Source organism: Gallinula chloropus (assembly GCF_964237585.1).
Source record: "Gallinula chloropus genome assembly, chromosome: 1".
NCBI classification, from domain to species: Eukaryota; Metazoa; Chordata; class Aves; order Gruiformes; family Rallidae; genus Gallinula; species Gallinula chloropus.
In genome coordinates, this window is record NC_140085.1 from 1,944,470 (window position 1) to 1,962,666 (window position 18,197).

Sequence of the window (18,197 nt, forward strand, 5' to 3'; positions counted from 1 at the left end):
GCTCTGGCACACCTTGCACAGGGAGCTTGATGGGCCGTGGTGGCTCTGAGGCAGCAGAACAGAGCCTTCGGGAGAGTTTGGGGGCCACGTGCTGGAGCAAGTGGAAGTCTTCAACGTAAAGGACGTGCTCTGCAGTGGGCTCTGAAGCTATTTTGGTCAGCTCATTCTTGTCAGCATCCTTAATTCCTAGGTGAAGGAAAGAAGGGGAGAAGAGGACATCAAACCCCATCCTTGCAAGTGGGAGCAACGTGCTGGCTGTTGGGTTTTACACCAGCTTTGTGGTCATGCTACCCACAGCAAAGGATGAAACAAGGAACAGAGTTTCAAGCTGGCTGGGCACTACTGAAGCAGATGAAGCCTCTTCCATCAAGGAAAAGAGGTCAATATTTTCTCCAAAGGCATGTTGGACATTGCCCCAAGGCTGCTAATGGGCCAAACATGGAAAGCTCTCTTGGGGTGGAGAGTGACAAAGAGCAGGACAGGATCTGGCTTCATCCTTCCCATTGGATGCAGAGATATTTCTGCCTTGGAGATGGATAAGCAGTCAATGAGACTTTGGGAGGCTGTGTGAAAGTTACAGGGATTTTCCAAGGTTAAATTAAAAAAGAAAAGACCCCAACAAACAAACCCTTCCCTAATTCCCTAATTCTCACTTCACAGTGGTCCAAATCAACCTGGCTGCTCTCTATAGTGAAAGACCACCACCACCCCCTTCTCCCATGAAATTTTGGGTGGAGGGAAGGATTTGACTTGTAATAAATGGTTGTATTTAGCTGTTGGGGGTGGGAGGGCACTGAAACCATTCCTTGCCTGGGGAATTATTCTGATGGGCATTTTAAACATAGGTAAAGTTGGTCTCTGAACCCCATTCAGAGAAGCCTTCCAAAGTAAAAAAAAAAACAAAACATTTCATTTCTGAAAATGTCACATCAAAACATTTTGACTTTTAGGGAACTATTTATTGAGCTCCTCCTGAATTCACAAGTAGTTTTGACAGATGCAAACCCGCAGATTTCCACTGAATAAATCAGCTATTGACAACAACAAAACATACCCAAGCCCAGCACAGATGTGATTTTCTTCCTGCATTTGCCAGTGGTTAAGCCTGGGGATGGGTGTTGTTTTTATAGGTTGGGGGTATCACGCATCAGGAATCTTACACAGTGTGTAAACTGTGTGTTGGGGCACACAGAGTACTGGGTGGCAATCATAGAATGGTCTGGGTTGGAAGGGACCCCAAGGATCATACAGTTCCCACACCAACCTCCAGCCCTTGAGCTACACAAGGTTGCCCAGGGCCCCAGCCAACCTGGCCTTGAACACCCCCAGGGATGGGGCACCCACCCCCTCTCTGGGCAGCCCCTTCCAGCCCCTCACCACTCTCTCTGCAAAGAACTTCCCCCCAATATCTCCTCTCCCCCTTCCCTCCTCCAGCTTCACTCCAGCCCCCTTGTCCTGCCAGTCTCTGCCCTTTAACAAGCCCATTCCCCTCCTGTTCCTCTGCTCCCTTCAGGGACTGGAAGGTGCAATGAGGTCCCCCCACAGCCTTCTCTTCTCCAGGCTGACCCAGCCCAGCTCCCTCAGCCTCTCTCCATAGGGGAGCTGCTCCAGCCCTCTGATCATCTTCATGGCTCCTCTGACCCCTCTCCAACAGCCCCACATCTTTCTTGTGCTGGGGCCCCAGCTCTGGCCACAGGACTCCAGCTGGGGCCTCACAGGGCAGAGCAGAGAGGGACAATCCCCTCCCTGTCCCTGCTGCCACCCCTCTGCTGATGGAGCCCAGGATCCCATCGCCCTTCCCAGCTGCAAGAGCCACTGCAGGCTCATGTTAAGTTTCTCATCCACCAAATGCATCCACCAATGCTGCATGCAAGCTCAGAGTGTCCATACCTACCTACAGCAAACACTGTCACACCCTGATCCTGCAGGACCCGGGCTTCATCTTCAACTGAGTCACCAGATTTTGCATCCGTGATCAAAACAACTACCTGCAAGAGTTGGTGTAAGAGCCAGAGAATGAAATAGCACAGCGTGGGGAGGTCACAGAGACAGCTGCAGCAATGTCCACCCTGGCAAACCAGACCTTGGGTGAAAGTCCTTCTCTCTAAAGGGATGGGCACTTGAAAACTAAATCCCTCAGTAACACACACCTCTGGGGTAACTCACAGGAGATCAGCTTTTATGAGCCTGAGCTGGGAAGGAGCAGACCATAAACGATGCTGCTCATGACAGCATCACCTCTGCATGCCTTCTCCTGCTTGCCTCTGTCCCACACCTCCTTGGGGTAGTAATTGGCTCCAGGAGGAGATTAATGACAGCACAGAGAGAGGTCTCACCCCTCAAGTCGGTAAGGGCTGGTCTTAAAGGAAGACTCAGCTGTACCCTGGGCAACACACTTGGCCAATGGCACCTGGATGGAGCTATCAGGTGGTTAGAAACTCAGCCACAGCCTGGCTTTGCATGACAGCCAACTCAGCATCCCCAGACCTCTCAAACCTTTTGGGCAGCCCCCTGTCAGATCATGTAGCAGCACAGGGGATGCTATAAGGGAGACACCCCTGCTACAACACCTAAAGACACCATAAAATGTGTCTGCTTTTCAATGCTAACCATACTGCTGCTCTTTGGAACCAGAGTGGAGGCCCAAAGACTACTAGCAGCAGCTACTTGCACCAACACAACTCATCTCCTTGTCTCAATCAAGCCTTGAGCCTGCTCTTATGCTGTGAGTACGTGGGCTTATGTTGTAAGTGCCCCAAATTTGGGGTACTCAACTGGAGGCATTTATGACTGGAGCACAGGGTCCCTCTGCAAAATGCAGGGAAATAAGAGCATTTTAAAAAATTAAGTCAGTCCTCTGAAAATCTGGAGGTGCTTGTCTCCTCCTACCACCAGTAAGGTGACCTGGAGCTGAAGGAGCTCCTAAATGAGGTACCTCAACTGCCAGCCAAAAATTGAATGGGATAAATAAAACCCATCCAAGCTCATTCATGCTTCCAGGTAAAGAAGTCAGAGGTCTGATCCCTATCAAGGATGACACCGTGGAAGCCAAAGAAGGTTGCTCACCTTTGCTGCATCCTCTTGCAGTGTGTCCAGGCGAGACATGGCATGAGCTGCAAATGCCAGAGCTGAGCCTGTTTTTAAGCTGCTGCCTTTGAGGGAGAGACCCTGGATGGCTACCAGCACATCTTCGATGGTCACGTAATCTGTGAGCTCAATACTCATGCTTGGAATGAGAGGTGGGGAACAATGGGTGAAGGAGAAGCAAGAAAACATTGTCATTGCAGCAAGGATGCATCACTAGTAGTAATGACCAGCAGTATTGTGGTCATTTAGCTGGTAGTGTTAGGTTCCTATGTAGGCAAGGAGCCCTCTTCACGTAGTCAAGGAAGTCACAGAATCCCAGACTGGTCTGGGTTGGAAGGGACCCCAAGGATCACAGAGCTCCAACTCCCCTGCCACAGGCAGGGACACCAACCTCCAGGCCTGGAGCTACACAAGGTTGCCCAGGGCCCCAGCCAACCTGGCCTTGGAACACCCCCAGGAATGGGGCACCCACCCCCTCTCTGGGCAGCCCCTTCCAGCCCCTCACCACTCTCTCTGTAAAGAACTTCCCCCTAATATCCAGTTTAACCTTCCTTCCTTTAGCTTTAATCCATCCCCCTTGTCCTGCTGTCTCTGCCCTTTAACAAGCCCATTCCCCTCCTGTTCCTCTGCTCTCTTCAGGGACTGGAAGGTGCAATGAGGTCTTCTCTTCTCCAGGCTGACCCAGCCCAGCTCCCTCAGCCTCTCTCCATAGGGCAGCTGCTCCAGCCCTCTATAATCATCTTCATGGCTCCTCTGACCCCTCTCCAACAGTCCCACATCTTTCTTGTCCTGGGGTCCCAGCTCTGGACACAGGACTCCAGCTGGGGCCTCACAGGGCAGAGCAGAGAGGGACAATCCCCTCCCTGTCCCTGCTGATGGAGCCCAGGATCCCATCGCCCTTCCCAGCTGCAAGAGCCACTGCTGGCTCAGGGGAAGCTTCTCCCCCACCAGAACCCCCAGGTCCTTCTCAGCAGGGCTGCTCTCCAGGAGCTCTTCTCCCACTCTGTATATATGTCTGGGATACCCTGAGTCCAGGGTAGAAGACCCAGAGCCATGTTACCATAAACCACTATTAGAACTGGCTGGTGGGGAATTTCTTGTGGCTTTTTGCCAGCCTCCATGCCCTGGGAGAATTCGCCATGGCCAAGCATCTACTAGACTCAGGTGACACTGCTGGAGGCTGAACTTTTGCTTTGATCTCATAAAGGGTTCAGCAGAGCAGCAAGAGCTCTTCAACCATGGGATCATGGTTATCCATCAAGAGCTAGAGGGCTACAGATCCCCAGGTGATGGTGGTAGAGGATGGACTGACCCACCTTGCTTTCTTCCCATAGAGCGCCACGGCCAGCCGGATGCCTCCTTTGCCCATCACCACGTTCTCAAAGGACCGGGCCATGCTGCTGATGAAGTCCTTCAGCATCCAGGAGCTCTCACTCCCTGCGCCCTGGGACTGCCCCACAAGGAACAAAATATCGGCCACCTCTGCCGTCCTGCACGCTGAGGAAGAAGAGGGGAAGGAAGGGTTATCTCACACCATGCAGTGAGCCAGCCAGGAGATAAAGTCCTCTGAGTCATAGAGTCATAGAATTGTAGGGGTTGGAAGGGACCTCCAGAGATCATGGGGTCCAACCCCCTGCCAAAGCAGGGTCCCTAGGACAGGGCACACAGGTCGGTGTCCAGATGGGGCTGGAACCTCTCCAGAGAAGGAGACTCCACACCCCCTGGGCGGCCTGTCCCAGGGCTCCTTCACCCTCACTGGGAAGAAGTTCTGCCCCAGATTGGTGGGGAACTCCCTGTGCTCCAACTTGAGCCCATCGCCCCTTGTCCTGTCCCCACAGACACTGAGCAGAGGCTGCCCATGGCCCCCTGGGTCCCACCCTTCAGCTATTGAGAACCAGTGATCAGATCCCCTCTCAGGCTTCTTTTCTCCAGGCTGAACAGCCCCAGCTCCCTCAGCCTTTCCTCCCAGGGGAGATGCTCCAGGCCTTTCATCATCTCTGTCCCTCCTCTGGACTCTCTCCAGGAGATCCCTGGCTTTTTTATCCCAGGGAGCCCAGCACTGGACACAACACTCCAGTGGGGCCTGACCAGGGCAGAGCAGAGGGGGAGGATCCCCTCCTGTGACCTGCTGCCCACACTCCTCCAGATGCACCCCAGGGTCCCATTGTCTCTCTCAGCCCCCAGGGCACACTGCTGGCTCATGGCCACCCTGTCACCCACCAGCACCCCCAGGTCCTTCTCCTCAGAGCTCCTCTCCAGCAGCTCCCCCCAGCCTGTCCTGATTCCAGCCCTTATTCCTTCCCAGGTGCCAGACTCTCCACTTGCTCTTGTTGAACCTCATCTGGTTTCTCCCTGCCCAGCTCTGCAGCCTGGCCAGGGCTCTCTGGATGGCAGTACAGTGTTCCTGAGCCATGTGGGCCTCCAAGATATTTCAGATAAGGAAGAAAGAGTGTGTAATCATGGGTTTCCCAGAGCAACAGGCTGCTTCGTTCTCTTTTAATTTCCTCCTGGTTCCCCATTTTTCTGTTGTCACCCAGGGGAAGTTTCTCATTTGAAGCACAACCACCAAGACCCAAATCCATCAAGGCACACAGGGCTATAGGGCATGATGGAAGCAAAGGGATCCCCAGGGTTTTCATATCCCCAGAGGCAGACTTTGATACCTGAGCTACACACAATTGAATTTTTAGGAACTTGGCAGCTTTACCACCCCACCAACCACCCTGGGCTTCCTGCATGAAGGTCTCCAGACCCAAATCAAGACACCCATGCAGACCTGGGGCTGCCTGGCCACCTTTGCTTTGCCAGCCCTAAAGCAACCAAGTCTTCCAGCCTTCCACAGAGAGAACTTGAGATGCTCCATGCATTCAGTTCTGCAACACTCCCCTCTTGCCAAGCTTCCAAGCATGAAGAGTATCTCATGCAATTAGATCTGAGGGCTTTTTTTCTGTCCAAGCCAGAGCTATCTGATGACAGCTGGGAGGGAAAGGACAGGTATACAGGGAGATTTGTTTAACAAACATCAAGGCACATTTCCCTTTGCAGCATCCAGCCTCAATTGAATTGAGTTTTCTTTAAGCATCCAGTAAGTACATTCCACAGACAGAAATCTGATGATTTTTAGGGATGCTTAAATTAACGAAGGCTCTACAAGGGAATTTAAGAATTTACATTTTATTTGGTGTTTTTCTCCCTTGCAAGTAGATGCTGAGTTGTTACTGTAGGGCTGCTCATAAGCAGACTGTGCTGACTGGTGGAGGAGGGGTTTCTGCATTGCAGACTTGCTCACCAGGACTGGGATCAACCTCCTCACAATTTTTTAATATTTAATTTTGGATTTCACCCAGCCACTGACTTCACTTTCAGCTGCAGGTCTGGAAATCAACTTACACCCAACCAGGCTGCAGCAGTTTGTTCCAGTATGCTAGGGAGATGTGCTAGGTGGGTTTCTCATGCTTCTGCTGCAATGGAAACCCCTGGTTTAGATTGATCTCTTCAATGGAACTGACTTTTACCCCATTTCTATAGGAAGGTTCCCCAAAGGGCTTGGAGAGATAAAGGTTTTGTGCTTTCATTTGTCACTGTGCACTTGATCAACCCCTTTGGCCACACAGCAGGACAGAGGATCCTTTGCCAGCTGTGGGTGGATGGCAGCCCAAGGGTCTTTGTTACCCAAGGCTTTTGGTTTCTTCATCTTTCTTTGTGCCTCCTGACATCAAGCTCTTCACAGCTTAACACTTCAGTTCACTGCAGAAAAATAATGACTGGCTCTTTCTGGAGTAACTTGTACCCAGCTGGGAATATAAAGTTCTTTCCTTTGACACAAATGGGAGACAGTTATTTCAATTTTCCTGCCCAGAGCTGTTGAGATCTCCCTTCTCTTCTCAACCCTCCATAAGTGCTCTTCAACTGAGATCTCAGGAGTATCTTGGAGGCAGCTCAGCTGCTAACAGCAGATCACCATAAGTTTTTCTCCCAGCTGCTCTTTCTATTTTGGATCAATCCCCTCTCTCTAACTTGGACCTTCATGTCCCCGTTTCCCCAGAAGGACTTGGAAGGAAGGCAGTGCCAATCCCTGGCTATGACCTCACAACTGATGGAAATTGTTTAACAGTTTCCCAGGGTAACCACAACCTGTATTACCACAAGAAAATCCCAACAAAGGTTCAACCATCCTTCAGCCTTCACAAAATCACCCACTTCTTGGAGCTACTCAAGGTAGTGCAGACAGTTTTTCCCAGGAGACCCACATTTCTGGGTCTGATCTGGAATCACAGAATCACAAGGTTGGAAAAGCCCTTTAAGATTATCAAGTCCAACCATCCCTGTCCTGTGCTAAACCAGCTCCCTGAGCACCTCATCTCCCCTCTGTTCAACACCCCCAGGGCTGGGGACTCAGCCCCCTCCCTGGGCAGCCTGTGCCACAGCCCCACAACTCTGCCAGGGAAGAACTTTGCCCTCCCAGCTGAGCTGACCCTGCCCTGGGGCAGCTTGAGCCCATTGCCCCTTGGCCCAGCTCCTGTCCCCTGGCTGAAGAGACCATCGCCCACCTCTCTGCAACCTCCTGGCAGGGCAGGGGAGGTGGGGAGAAGGGCTCCCCTCAGCCTCCTCTTCTCCAGGCTCAACACCCCCAGCTCCCTCAGCTGCTCCTCAGAGGATTTGCCCTCCAGCCCCTTCCCCAGCCTGGTTGCCCTTCTCTGCACTCGCTCCAGGACCCCCATGTCCTTCTGGTGCTGAGGAGCCCAGAACTGGACCCAGCACTTGAGGTGCAGCCTCACCAATGCTGGGTACAGGGGCATGATCACCTCCCTAGACCTACTGGCCACACTATTTTTGATACTGAAAACACCACTGGTATCAGAGACACCTTTGATACCTACTTGTCCACATCCCAAATTCCTAGAAAGCCTCCTTCATCCATGCCTGGTCCTTCAGAGTCCTACTCACCCTGCACAATACCCCTGCCCTCATTTGCATCCAGGGATAACAGTGACAAAGACAACAAGCAAGAGCTCAAAGGGATTAAAAAGGGCAGGATGGTGCCCCTTTCTTTATAAAAGGGAAACTAGAACCCATCCTGTGGGGTGCTGAGCTTTTTAGAAAGAAAGCCTGAGCTCATTTACTCTGCTTGGATCAGGTACCCTAAGCTGTCATTGGAAACATGTGATGTGAAGCACATTTGGATTGGTACCTTCTGGAGAAAATACCAACACAGACAGCTATATTAATCACAGGGGGATATGATTTTATTTGAAATTTTCCATGCACCTCCAAAATTACCACATTTCATCAATCACAGGTTTGCCAGAGACATCTGTAAATGTTGATTTATTGCACTGTTCCCAGCTTTGAATTAAATAGCATTATAGTCGAGTATATTGGCTTAATTGACAGACAGGAACTTAATCAAGTTAATTTTGTAGCTGATGCCAAAGCTTCCATTAACTCCTTGTTGAGCATACTGGATTTAGTCCAGGTGAACATACACCTTCAAAGCCTGGGGGCTTGTTGCTGTGGAACAATTTGAAGAGGGAGGATGTAGTGCCTCATTCCCAGCCCCATTACAGTCCTGGGAGCTCTGGGTGAGCTTCATAGGATGCTCCCAAGGCGCCTCCCACTTCTACAGGGCCCTGAGGGTACAGAGACATGCCATGGATCATGCTGTAATTCCATCAGGCTCTACTCTTCTCTGCCTTCTGGGGCCAGCTGAGACTCTCTGTTAGACAGATGACCCCAGCCTAAGGGGTCCTCAATGCAAACATCAAAAGCACCAGCACTACAGCTCCACCCTAACAGCTTCTCTGTGTGTATCCATGACATTAGCTGCTTGGAAAAGGTCTTTTTCTCCTTGATATGTCTTAGCATCACCCCCAGCTACTGCCCACTTGGCACATACCTTCATGAACAGCCATAGCTCTGTACTGCACCACAGCCACTGCCAGGGTGAGGACCCAGGCACACAACATCTTCCTTGGGAAGGAGTTCCTTCTTGGATCCTGGAGTCAGCACACAGCCTGGAAGGTCATTCATCTGCAGGAGGAAAGAGGCTTTAACACATGCCATCTGAGCAGGGTTGTCCCACCTGCCTACAGTGGCAAGGGAACCTTTCCTCTAGCTACAAAAAGCTCACCTTGGCTTAGGTAATTGGCCCTAAAGTCTATAAATCCAGTAATTCCTGTAACTCTACTGACACTGGCTACAGGAGAGACCACAGTGTCACCCTCCCAGCACCTTTTACTAACAACACCCTTCTTCAGGCAACAACCCCCTCAGGTGATTGAGCCTAAATGTGAGTAACAGGGATGTGATGAAAGAAGGGAAACATCTGCTGCCTCGATGACACAGGGAGGAAGGATCACTAGGAGATCACTGCAGCCAGCAATCACCTGCACCCATGTCTTTATTACCCTGCTTTGTGATTACCCTTCAAGTACCTACATCCAGGATTAACTGCTTTGCACTTGCTGCCCTTGGAGAGCCAGCCCACCATTGTGGAGCAGCCAAAAGTAGGTTGAAAGCTCTGCTTACTGCCTGTGGACAGGTTAGTGAGTCCTTGTACAAATGCTGACAGCTCATTAGGGCTGCAGGAGTCTCTCTGTGTGAAGCAGGGACTTCTCCCTGCGAAGCAATGACTGCAGCAGAAGTGGTGTGGCCAGAAGGAGGATTATTCTTTCTTAATGGGCAATAAAAAGTTCTTTTCCTGTTCTGAACCTCACCTGTTAGTCTTGGGCTGAGCAGATTTCACAGGGAGATGTGGACTACTTCCAGGGTGGAAATTACAGATGTGGGGAAAGAAAAACAAACCTGATGACTTCATCCAGCCCAGCTCTTTGCCAGGGCTGGGTGGTTCCTTTCAGTTAACAACATGCAACCTCAAAACCACCTTGTGTTATAGATTGGGTCTGCTTTGGAAAACAAGGCTGAGCTCCTGTGCACAGCCTGGGATAACCCCACCTAAATGAATCCCCAGACAAGTAAGATGAAGTTCAAGTGCCTGGAGCAGTCTGGAGTGTGTCTAGACTGTGGGGGCACTGGGACTGTGGTCACCTTCCCCATCAGGTAGCTACACCTACCTCCAAGACCCTCAGGACTTAAGTTCCTCTAATGTGTTTTCTGCTCCTTACTTTCCTTCTCTCCTCTCCTAATTGATTAGTTTAGTTGGATGTAACCAAGACCTGTGCTGTGCAGCTATTAACCTGTGCCATGTCCTTCCTTCATAATTCCTATAGAAACCTCTGTGTGGTGCTGCCATTAGCTGCTGTGGAAATGGTTTCAAAGCAGAAACACATAAAAAAAAGACCCCAAACCAAACCCCAGAACAAAGTGCAGGCTTTTTAACAACAGGAGAAAACCAGGTTCTAGAAAATCAAGTAATGGAGGAGAAGTGCATAGCTGAGGCTCAAGAAAACCAGGTTTTACCACCTCCCTGTCTGCAAGAATTGTTATGAGCTTTGGCAAGATCACCCTGCTGCCTCTGAGATCCCAGCACTCTTCTTTCAATGCCAACATGACAGCATCCCCTTAGAATCATAAAATGGTCTGGGTTGGAAGGGACCCCAAGGGTCACAGAGCTCCAACCCCCCTGCCACAGGCAGGGACACCAACCTCCAGGCCTGGAGCTACACAAGGTTGCTCATGGCCCCAGCCAACCTGGCCTTGAACACCCCCAGGGATGGGGCACCCACCCCCTCTCTGGGCAGCCTGTTCCAGCCCCTCACCACTCTCTCTGGAAAGAACTTCCCCCTGATATCTAATCTAAACCTTCCTTCCTTTAGCTTTAATCCATCCTCCTTGTCCTGCCAGTCTCTGCCCTTTAACAAGCCCATTCCCCTCCTGTTCCTCTGCTCCCTTCAGGGACTGGAAGGCTACAATGAGATCCCCCTGCATTCAACATGTTGAATACTTCTAATTTTCATTGATATATTTAAAAAATAATAGTTAAAGCCATGCTCTGGCTCCTAGCAGTGACCTCCAGATTCTCAACAGGGGTGAAAACTCACCCAGCTCTACTGCTGCGTTACCAATGTGGGTCCTTGATGGATGACTGCAGCACAACCAGATTACAGGTGATCCCAAATTTGAGCGTGCTATTGTCTAGTTTTGGGAGGAAAATGTGTCATTTTCTCTCTAGTTTCTCCCCTTCCTGATTCCTTCCAAGGTCCCACTGCATTTAAGTGCTCATCTGACTATGAAATACCAGCCCCAGGTGAGAGAAGGCAACGTGGGTCATTTATATCACAGTGAAGAGCTGCTCTGCAGCTTCCAGACACTTGCTCCAACACCACCCTCCACAACCCACCAGCTGGCCAGCCAAGATCACACCTGGATTTTCTCCTTCCACATGCTCCATCTTTCTGGATATGATATTTTGGGTAGCAAGGTAGATGGAGGGCAACCTTTTGCTCAGTTCACTTTAGAGCCACCAGCCCACTTAGGTGCCACCACGATTCTCATTGTCTACATTACATATTAGCAAACTTAAAGCCAGCAAGTCCTAGCTGATCTTTGCAGACACTGGCTGCCATCAGCCCCTGTCAAAGACCTAAACCTCTACAGATACCTTTAGAGAAACCTGGAAGGGGAGGGAAACGACCCCATAAACTTCAGCAGTTTGCAAGGAATCCCAGCAATTTCCTTGATCATTTACTGTCCCCTGGTAAATAATTTATAGGGGCAACTTCTCTGGGTTTTACAGTTCCTTGAACAAAGTGTCTCTAAAGCCCATAAATTTGGTGGACCAGCTTCTCCCTTTACTTCACCTGGATCAGACAACAGAGCTGGGGGAAGCCTGGCAAGATGCAAGAGGGTAAGAGGGGGAAAAAAAACCCCATGTCTTACACATTTGCAGTAGTACCAGGGGCTGGGCTGTTTCCCTCCATGTATTTTTTGTATATATATTTACAATAAACTCTTCCCTTTTTTTCCCCTTTCAATAAATAAACTCCTGTCACCAAGGTTTGCTACCTCCATCCACCAAGTAACAACCCCTGTGGCATACAGGCAGAAAAACTACATCCTACAGCTGTATCAGGGCATGCATCATCTTCCAAGGGTATCTGTGCCACCCATCGCTGTGCCATAGCACAGACCACACAAGGAGACAGACCCCTCTGCCTCATGACCTAGGAATCACAGACTCACAGAGCTGTAGGGGTTGGAAGGGACCTCCAGAGATCATGGGGTCCAACCCCCCTGCCAAAGCAGGGTCCCTAGGACAGGTCACACAGGTCGGTGTCCAGATGGGGCTGGAATCTCTCCAGAGAAGGAGACTCCACACCCCCTGGGCAGCCTGTCCCAGGGCTCCCTCACCCTCACTGGGAAGAAGTTCTTCCCCACATTGGGGGGGAACTCCCTGTGCTCCAACTTGAGCCCATCGCCCCTTGTCCTGTCCCCACAGACACTGAGCAGAGGCTGCCCATGGCCCCCTGGGTCCCACCCTTCAGCTCTTGAGAACCAGTGATCAGATCCCCTCTCAGGCTTCTTCTCTCCAGGCTGAACAGCCTCAGCTCCCTCAGCCTTTCCTCCCAGGGGAGATGCTCCAGGCCTTTCCTCATCTCTGTCCCTCCTCTGGACTCTCTCCAGGAGATCCCTGGCTTTTTTATCCCAGGGAGCCCAGAACTTGCCACAACACTCCAGGTGGGGCCTGACCAGGGCAGAGTAGGAAAAACCTTGACAGTTTCAGGCAAACCTGACAGAGGGAGCTGGATCTCAAATGTTTTCATATAAGTCTCCTGAAAACAGCCAGAATCACAGAATCATAAAATAATAAAATTCATAGAATAACAAAATCATAAAAACATAAAATATAAAACAACAAAGCTGTAAAATAATAAAATGATAAATTCATAAAATCATAAAACCATAGAATCCCAGACTGGTTTGGATTGGAACAGACCTCAAAGCTCATCTAGTCCCACACTCCTGCCATGGGCAAGGACACCCTCCACTAGTCCAGGATGCACAAAGCCCCATCCAACCCAGCCTTGAACCTTACCAGGGATCCAGGGGCAGCCACAGCTTTTCTGGGCACCTTGTTCCAGGACCTCATCACCTTCACAGTGAAGAATTTCTTCCCAATTTCTAGCCTTACATCTAGTCTGATTTCACAATGTGCCTGGCAGTGAACAGGAGCCTTGGGGTGCTGGACTGTGCAGTGAAGTCTAGGAAGGTGAGACATAGCTGAAGCTGTGGGGTGCTGGATTCCATCACACTGTGATGGGGGATTGAAATATAGAGATTTGGGAGAATTCATAAGATCATAAATTAAGGGGAATTAATAGGAACTTCAGGATGTGGTTGCACCAGAGAGACTGGCAGGAGAAGGGCATGGAGATGTTCCAGGTATCAATGGCACCAGCAGTAACAGGTCGTTGAGATGCCAGCACATCCACATGGAATTTGCAAGATACTTGGAAAAACAAGCACAGGCTGAACCCAAACTAAAGCACAGGAGAGACTCAAAACATTGGATTTGGGGGGCAAGATGGAAAATAGAATCATAAAATCCCAGAATCCCAGCTCCTGAGATGGAAGAGACCCATAAGGACCATTGAGTCCACCTCCTGGCTCCACACAGCCCCAGCCCAGTCAGAGGTGGCACTGAGGGCATCGGCCAGGCGCTTCTTGCCCTCAGCCCAGCTCGGGGCTGGGACCCCTTCCCTGGGGAGCCTGTGCCAGTGCCCGACCCCCCTCTCAGCACAGAACCTCTTCCTAACAGCCAACCTGACCCTCCCCTGGGGCAGCTTCACGCCGTCCCCTCGGGTTCCAGCCCTGGGCCCCAGAGAGAGGAGAGAGATCGGTGCTGCCCCTTCGCTGCCCTGGGCAGGAAGCCATCAACCACTTAAAAACAAGACCTTGAGGCTTAAGAAACCAGCAAGGAGGCAGAGGATGGAGTAAATCCTAATAGCTCACAGAGGTGGAGAGCAAAGGTCACAACCACAGTCAGCTCTGAAAATATACTGAGAGTTCATCCCAGAAGCAGGATGGTGTCACCAGCGTGAGAAAGTCTCAGGAGGGAGGAAGAAGACACGGGAGCTGCCTCTGCCCTTTTCATGAGCAAATGTGTACAGGGTTGGCTGCTGGGGAAATGCTGGTTCTCTCCTTCCACTCTGAAATGTTCCCATGTAAAAGCCTGGCTGAGGCATTTCTGCAGCCTCCCCCCTCCCTTGATCAGGCACCTTTGCTGCTGCAGGGGAGTTTAAAGGTGTTTTCGAACCTCAGGGTAAGTGGTAGATATGAATTGGGAGGTAGAATCTGGTTATGGACGGGTTGTTCCTTGACAGAATTAAGCCTCAGGGGGTAAAAAGTTTACAGTCTCTTTTTAAATGGAGTTAATAGATTTTTAAGGTAATTGATTTCTCTCTAAAGCCCTGGAATATATAATTTAAGATGGTTTTTGTAAAGAAATATTTGTTGACTTTGGGGTAGCTGGAAGCACAGTTGTGAAACACATGGGACTCTAGGAGCAGCTGGAGGGGCAGATCTGCAGCAAGGAGGTAGAATCACAGAATCCCATTGTAAAGCAGAGATAGAATCACAGAATCATAAAATGGCATGGGTTGGAAGGGACCCCAAGGGTCACAGAGCTCCAACCCCCCTGCCACAGGCAGGGACACCAACCTCCAGGCCTGGAGCTACACAAGGTTGCCCAGGGCCCCAGCCAACCTGGCCTTGAACACCCCCAGGGATAGGGCACCCACCCTCTCTCTGGGCAGCCCTGGGACAGGGTACCCAGGGGGGATGTGGAGTGTCCTTCTCTGGAGAGATTCCAGCCCCATCTGGACACCGACCTGTGTGACCTGTCCTAGGGACCCTGCTTTGGCAGGGGGTTGGACCTGATGATCTCTGGAGGTCCCTTCCAACCCCTGTGATTCTGGGATTCCCCTCCACTTCTGAAGGTGCATAAATTCACCTTGTTCTCCTGTAGGGCCTCCCTCTCAGATCCAGGCAATTCTGCCACGAAATGGGGGGAGGTTTTAAAGCAAGAAAACCTTTTCCAAGGAGCATTTTTAACCACATGCTGCAGTGTGGAGCTTGTTTAAACAGCAGTGTCAGCAGTCACAAGAAGCTGCTGCTCCTTGCAGAACGGGTAGATGGTTCCCCTCCTTCTCTCAGAGCTTTGAGAAAGTGTTTTGCTGGGTCTTTCCCCCCCCTCCCCTAATAAATACCATTGATTTCCTGATTTCAAGGGGTTGCACCGTGTAGTAATGTTTAACAGAGATGATGGGGAAGAGAAGGGGGTTAAATCTTGTGAGGCTGCTCAATAAAAGAAGATGAAGTGAGAGCTGGAGGAAGCCTATTTTCTGCTTGGGCACCCAGCTGAACGTGCCTGGTTTGTTCAAAGGCGGTGACCCAGGAGGGCTGCTGGCTTCTCAGTCCCATCAACTCCAGGTTTAGACCCTAGAGCTGCTGTTTGCCCAGGAAAAGTGGTGGGGAGATAAGGGCCATGTATAAAAGCAGCTGGATTAACATCTCAATAGGTCTCCTGAAAGCAGGGATGAGGTTGGTTACCACTCTCCTCCTGGGTGGGAGAGCTGAGTGGGGAGGTGTCTGCCTTAACCTTTCCTCATCCATCAGGCTCCAGCACAGGTCCAATATCTTCTGCCACTCCTGCTGTTGTTCACATCATAGAATCCCAGACTGGTCTGGGTTGGAAGGGACCCCAAGGATCACAGAGCTCCAACCCCCTGCCACAGGCAGGGACACCAACCTCCAGGCCTGGAGCTACACAAGGTTGCCCAGGGCCCCATCCAACCTGACATTGAACACCTCCAGGGATGGAGCACCCACCCCCTCTCTGGGTAGCCCCTTCCAGCCCCTCACCACTCTCTCTGCAAAGAACTTCCCCCTAATATTTAATCTAAACCTGCCTTCCTTTAGTTTTAATCCATTCCCCCTTGTCCTGCCATTGTCTACCCATCTAAAAAGCTGATTCCCCTCCTGTTCCTCTGCTCCCTTCAGGGACTGGAAGGTGCAATGAGGTCCCCCCACAGCCTTCTCTTCTCCAGGCTAAACCAGCCCAGCTCCCTCAGCCTCTCTCCATAGGGGAGCTGCTTCAGTCCTCTATAATCATCTTCATGGCTCCTCTGACCCCTCTCCAAGAGTCCCACATCTTTCTTGTCCTGGGGCCCCAGCTCTGGACACAGGACTCCAGCTGGGGCCTCACAGGGCAGAGCAGAGAGGGACAATCCCCTCCCTGTCCCTGCTGCCACCCCTCTGCTGATGGAGCCCAGGATCCCATCGCCCTTCCCAGCTGCCAGAGCCACTGCTGGCTCAGGGGAAGTTTCCCATCCACCACGACACCCATGACATCAGGGTGACACAACATGGAGCAAAGTGCAGGTTGGGATTTGCTGAAATCTGGTGGAAACAGACAGGGGCAACATTTCATGGGGCAGAGACCTCCTGAGATTTTTGGTCATTCCCCACTGGAGAGAGAGAGGGCAGCAAGGCCAATGAAAAGGTGACAACTAGCTGGAGACAGCTGGCAGGTCACACCCCTTGCCCTGGTGTAGGACATCTTGCAGAGTGGTGCCCATTTGGGCATGGTTTGGGCAACTTCCACCTCCTGCAGAATCTCTCCAAGCAGCATCCTGGAGCACTGGATGGAGCAGTTCAGCTTAGAAGCACCAAGGAGTAAAGCAAAAAAATACCTTACAAGTCCTGGAAATAAAACCTGGACCCTTCTGTCTCCCCTCCTTCACAGCAAGGTGGCTCCTCAGACATCAGGTTTTCACATTAACAATAGTAAAAATACCTTCTTAGCTAAACTGGGAAACCTTTCCAAGCAGAAAGTTGCAGACAGATGGTGGTTGTGAAGATTGTCTCCAGCCAGCCTCTTTCTTCCTCTCCAAGAGACCCAGTTGGGGGGGGGATTGATGTTTTTGCTTGCATGGCTGTTGCAAACAGCAAAGGAGGGTTTGCTGCCCACCCCTAATCTCTCCTTCTTGCAAGAAATGCCAAGAGCACAGAGAAGGTTTCAGGTGGGTTAACTCTGAAGGAGAGTTTTGCTGGAGATCACTGCTCATCAGAGGTCTATGTGAAACAAATAGCACAGCTTCAACCCCAGGGGCCTCCCCACTGGGCTTCTGATCCTAACACAGCCTTTGATAGCATCACCTGGGCTTGCACCAGCTGAGAAGCATCACAGTGTGAATCCCACTTAAAAAAATGAATAATGCACTTGACAGTGAAAATGCTAAAAGAGAGGCAAATATTAACAGTCAAACAGAGAATCACAGAATCATAGACCGGTCTGGGTTGGAAGGGACCCCAAGGATCACAGAGCTCCAACCCCCTGACACAGGCAGGGACACCAACCTCCAGGCCTGGAGCTACACAAGGTTGCCCAGGGCCCCAGCCAACCTGGCCTTGAACACCCACAGGGATGGGGCATCCACCCCCTCTCTGGGCAGCCCCTTCCAGCCCCTCACCACTCTCTCTGCAAAGAGCTTCCCCCTAATATCCAATTTAACCTTCCTTCCTTTAGCTTTAATCCATCCCCCTTGTCCTGCCATAATCTACCCTTGTAAAAAGCTGATACCCCTCCTGTTCCTCTGCTCCCTTCAGGGACTGGAAGGTGCAATGAGGTCCCCCAACAGCCTTCTCTTCTCCAGGCTGACCCAGCCCAGCTCCCTCAGCCTCTCTCCATAGGGGAGCTGCTCCAGCCCCCTGATCATCTCTGTGGCTCCTCTGACCCCTCTCCAACAGCCCCACATCTTTCTTGTCCTGGGGCCCCAGCTCTGGACACAGGACTCCAGCTGGGGCCTCACAGGGCAGAGCAGAGAGGGACAATCCCCTCCCTGTCCCTGCTGCCACCCCTCTGCTGATGGAGCCCAGGATCCCATCGCCCTTCCCAGCTGCCAGAGCCACTGCTGGCTCAGGGGAAGCTTCTCCCCCACCAGAACCCCCAGGTCCTTCTCAGCAGGGCTGCTCTCCAGGAGCTCTTCTCCCAGGCTGGATCCATGGCTGGGATTCCTCTGGCCCAAGTGCAACACCTGACACTTCCCAGTGTTGAATCTCATTAACTTCACCCATGGCCACCTTTCCAGCCTGTCAAGGTCCCTCTGAATGGCTTCCTCTCCTTCTACTGCATCAACCACCATCATTGG

At 51.3% G+C, this 18,197-nt stretch overlaps 1 protein-coding gene across 1 annotated transcript in view; it reads right to left on the bottom strand.

The window, feature by feature from the left end:
* LOC311204962 (uncharacterized protein) overlaps positions 1 to 9,053 on the bottom strand; it is a gene marked incomplete at its 5' end in the record, with an annotated part of 119,553 nt that extends 110,500 nt beyond the window's left edge. Inside the window, 5 exons of the mRNA XM_084279228.1 lie at positions 13 to 186; positions 1,895 to 1,988; positions 3,067 to 3,226; positions 4,404 to 4,584; positions 8,984 to 9,053. Coding sequence (XP_084135354.1) covers positions 13 to 186; positions 1,895 to 1,988; positions 3,067 to 3,226; positions 4,404 to 4,584; positions 8,984 to 9,053 — 679 coding nt within the window. The remainder of the gene's footprint in view (positions 1 to 12; positions 187 to 1,894; positions 1,989 to 3,066; positions 3,227 to 4,403; positions 4,585 to 8,983) is intronic.
* Between the last annotated feature and the right edge of the window lie 9,144 nt (positions 9,054 to 18,197).